General features: G+C 46.2%; 1 protein-coding gene across 1 annotated transcript in view; it reads right to left on the minus strand.

Annotated features, from left to right (window-relative positions):
• The window catches only part of LOC143296058 (uncharacterized), a 26259-nt gene that overhangs the window by 9679 nt on the left and 11580 nt on the right, over window positions 1–5000 (minus strand). The window contains exons 3-6 of the mRNA XM_076607808.1: window positions 4891–4999; window positions 2330–2397; window positions 1558–1756; window positions 135–236 (exon numbers count right to left, since the gene is read on the minus strand). Coding sequence (XP_076463923.1) covers window positions 135–236; window positions 1558–1756; window positions 2330–2397; window positions 4891–4999 — 478 coding nt within the window. The remainder of the gene's footprint in view (window positions 1–134; window positions 237–1557; window positions 1757–2329; window positions 2398–4890; window position 5000) is intronic.

Consider the following 5000-nt stretch of genomic DNA (forward strand, 5'->3'; position numbering starts at 1 on the left):
CACAGGGACTGTCATTCCCGCGTCGGACTGGCCAGCCACACCCGACGCTGTACCAGAATGAACACCTAGAGCGCAACTCCATAGTCTTCCGAGACTGAAGGATGCCTACTGTGACTGACTTGTTCCTTCTTCACCTTGGCTTGGATGTAGCCCCTCTCCAGCAGCACCGGGAAGCCGTGGTGGAAGTTGACGTACTGCACGTCACTCAGCGGCTTTTTGCTCAGCACCAGAAGGCCCTGCCACAACCAGGAGCATGTTTCAGCACGTGTTGTTGTTGTTGTTGTTGTTGTGTTGTATTATTGTTGTTGTTGTTGTTGTGGTGGTGGTGGTGGTGGTGTTGTTGTTGTTGCGTTGTGTTGTTGTTGTTGTTGTTGTGTTGTATTATTGTTGTGTTGTTGTTGGTGGTGGTGGTGGTGCTGCTGTTGTTGTTGTTGTTGTGTTGTAGTATTGTTGTTGTGGTGGTGGTGGTGGTGGTGGTGGTGGTGTTGTTGTTGTTGCGTTGTTGTTGTTGTTGTTGTTGTGTTGTATTATTGTTGTGTTGTTGTTGTTGGTGGTGGTGGTGCTGCTGTTGTTGTTGTTGCGTTGTTGTTATCATAGTGTTGTTGTTGTTGTTGGTGGTGGTGGTGGTTTGGTTTGGTGTGAAGTGGCATGATATAGTATTGAATTTCACACAGAGAAATCTTACGTGACAAACACAACAACAACAAAAAAAGCAAGACAATACAATTCAATACAGTGTCAATACAATACAATACAATACAATACAATACAAAACGATGCAATACATTGTATTGCAATGATGCGTTGTAATAGAACACAAGGCAGTTCAGAGCAACACAACATAAAACAACACAACTCAACACAATTCAACATTAACACAACTCAATACAGTGAAGTGTTGTATAGTGCAGAGCAACACATCACCAACACAAACACAAACACCAACACCAACACAACACAAACACCAACACCAACACAAACACCAACACCAATACCAACACAAACACAAACACCAACACAAACACCAACACCAATACCAACACAAACACAAACACAAACACCAACACCAACACAAACACCAACACAAACACCAACACCAACACAAACACAAACACCAACACAAACACAAACACCAATACCAACACAAACACAAACACAAACACCAACACAAACACCAACACCAACACAAACACCAACACAAACACCAACACAAACACAAACACAAACACCAACACCAACACAAACACAAACACAAACACCAACACAAACACCAACACAAACACCAACACCAACACAACACCAACACAAACACCAACACCAACACAAACACCAACACCAACACAAACACCAACACCAACACAAACACAAACACAAACACCAACACAAACACCAACACCAACACATCACCAACATCAATACAAACACAATACCAACACAAATACAAACACAACACCAACACGACACCTTCCTTCCTCCCTCCCTCACTCCCTCCCTCCCTCACTCCCTCCCTTCCTGGCCCCCTCCCTCCCTCCCTTCCTCCCTCCCTTCAAAAAGTACCGGTCTGTTGACGCGGTTGAACTTCTTGAAGGTCCTGGCACACTTGTCCAGGATGCTGGTGGCCCCAGAAGAGGCGACGGACATACAGCTCCGGCAGTTCTGGGACAGGCCGTAGAAAGGTCCGTAGAGATTGCGATGGCAGTTCTCGTTCATGCACTTCCTCTGGTTGCTGGCCTTGGCGCAGTTCAAGCCCATGCATCTGCCAAGTGTGTGTGTGTGTGTGGGTTGGGATGGGGGGGGCGGGGGGTGGTGGGAGGTGGGGGGTGAGGGGTGGGGGTGGGAGGTGGAAGGAGCGGCATGGTTGGGGTGGTAGTGGTAAGGGGGGGGGGGGTGAGGGGTAAGACATTAATCATCAGTTGGAATTTTTTTTTTTTTTTTTTTTTTTTTTTAGTATGGTCTCATGGTCCGTTTGTAATGAAACGCTGTGAGGTGGGGGTACACACACACGCACACACACACACACACATAATGGGCGCGCGCGAACGTACACACACACACACACACACACACACACACACACGCACATGCGCGCGCATGCGCACACACCCGTGCGCATCCCCGCCTCCTTACACATACAATCACACACGCGAACGCACACACCCTCATACGCAGGCACGCACAAACATTTACACTGGGCGCGCGTCAACACAACACACACACACACACACACACACACACACACACACACACACACACACACACACACACACACACACACATATATATATATATATATATATAATCATAATCATTTGGATGACAGAAAACTTACGCCAAAAACGCAAGGACTTTCCACTTAGTGCATGGAACTGTATCCCAACCGGCTGGCTTCCACCATGACTGTCAGAAGCAGAAAACAGAAAACAAACAAAACAAAATTAATGTTCTGAATGTTTGAAGTTTCGAGAAAAAAGAATAATAATAAAAATTTTTTTTAAAAACAGAAAAAAACACGAAATTACAATACAGAGTCCGTGAGGGCCTGGGTTCGAATCCCGCTCTCGCCCTTTCTCCCATGATTGACTGGTGGAAAATCGAACTGAGCGTGCGTCTGGTCGTTTGGATGAGAAGATAAACCAGGCCTTGCACGCACTTGGGTGGGTGGGTGGTTTCCAATGTTCAGTTGCACTTGACGGGCGCAATAGCCGAGTGGTTAAAGCGTTGGACTTTCAGTCTGAGGGCCCCGGGTTCAAATCTCGGTGACGGCGCCTGGTGGGTAAAGGGTGGAGATTTTTCCGATCTCCCAGGTCAACATATGTGCAGACCTGCCAGTGCCTGAACCCCCTTCGTGTGTACACGCACGCAGAAGATCAAAATACGCACGTTAAAGATCCTGTAATCCATGTCAGTGTTCAGTGGGTTATGGAAACAAGAACATACCCAGCATGCACAACCCCGAAAACGGAGTATGGCTGCCTACATGGCGGGGTAAATAAACAAAACGGTCATGCACGTAAAATGTTAAATGTTACATGTTTGTCTCAGTGTGTAGGCGTGCGTGCCTGAAATCTGATTGAATGACACAGGAAACGAATGATGAGCGCCCAACGGCAGCCGTCAGTCGGCTCTACCCAGGTAGGCAGCCTGTTGTGTAAACGACTCCGTGTGTGTAAAGCGCTTAGAGCTTGGTCTCTGACCGAGGATAGGCGCTATATAAATAGCAATATCAATATCAACTTGGCGCACTGAATAAGAACCCATAGCAACGAGAGTTTTGACACCTGGCAAAATTCTGTAGTGGGAGAAATCCACTCGGATAGGTTACACAGGTATACATGCATGCACTCAACTACACAAATATACACGCATGCACTCAACTACACAAATATACACGCATGCACTCAACTACACAAATATACACGCATGCACTCAACTACACAAATATACACGCATGCACTCAACACGCATGCGCTCAACTACACAAATATACACGCATGCGCTCAACTACACAAATATACACGCATGCACTCAACTACACAAATATACACGCATGTGCTCAACTACACAAATATACACGCATGCACTCAACTACACAAATATACACGCATGCGCTCAACTACACAAATATACACGCATGCACTCAGCTACACAAATATACACGCATGCGGTCAACTACACAAATATACACGCATGCGCTCAACTACACAAATATACATGCATGCGCTCAACTACACAAATATACACGCATGCACTCAACTACACAAATATACACACATGCACTCAACTACACAAATATACATGCATGCACTCAACTACACAAATATACACACATGCACTCAACTACACAAATATACACGCATGCACTCAACACGCATGCGCTCAACTACACAAATATACACGCATGCGCTCAACTACACAAATATACACGCATGCGCTCAACTACACAAATATACACGCATGCGCTCAACTACACAAATATACACGCATGCACTCAACTACACAAATATACACGCATGTGCTCAACTACACAAATATACACGCATGCACTCAGCTACACAAATATACACGCATGCGCTCAACTACACAAATATACACGCATGCGCTCAACTACACAAATGTACACCCATGCACTCAACTACACAAATATACACGCATGCACTCAGCTACACAAATATACGCGCATGCACTCAACACGCATGCGCTCAACTACACAAATATACACACATGCACTCAACTACACAAATATACACGCATGCGCTCAACTACACAAATATACACGCATGCACTCAACTACACAAATATACACGCATGCGCTCAACTACACAAATATACACGCATGCACTCAACTACACAAATATGCACGCATGCGCTAAGCGCGTTAAGCAATGCCGCTTGTTGGGCATCTGCCTTGCAGATGTGGTGCAGCGTACATGGATTTGTGCGAACGCAGTGACGCCTCCTTGAGAAACCGATTTTGAAACTGAAACTACAAACATCAGTTACAACTACAGAAGACACAGACAGAGAGACAGACAAGGACAGAGACAGAGACAAACAGAGAAACAGAGAGAAAGACAGAGTGACAGAGACAGAGTGACAGACAGGGACAGAGAGACAGACAGAGTAACAGACGGAGAGACAGACAGAACAACAGACAGAGAAACAGAGACAGAATGACAAGACAGGGACAGAGAGACAGACAGAGTGACAGACAGGGACAGAGAGACAGACAGAGCAACAGACAGAGAAACAGAGACAGACAGAGTAACAGACAGAGAAACAGAGACAGACAGGGCCAGGGGAACAGAGAGACAGACAGAGTAACAGACAGAGAGACAGACAGAGTGACAGACAGAATGGAGGTGAAGGCAGAGACCACCGCCAACGGCTGACCCCTTTTTCATCTCCTCGCAGTCGGCCCACACTGTGGTGTATGGCGGAATAGTGATAGGGGAAATCCGCTCCCACTTTGTCCAGCACCGCCTTCATGTCCTCTTCAAACC

Source organism: Babylonia areolata, chromosome 21 (assembly GCF_041734735.1).
Source record: "Babylonia areolata isolate BAREFJ2019XMU chromosome 21, ASM4173473v1, whole genome shotgun sequence".
Classification (NCBI taxonomy): Eukaryota; Metazoa; Mollusca; class Gastropoda; order Neogastropoda; family Buccinidae; genus Babylonia; species Babylonia areolata.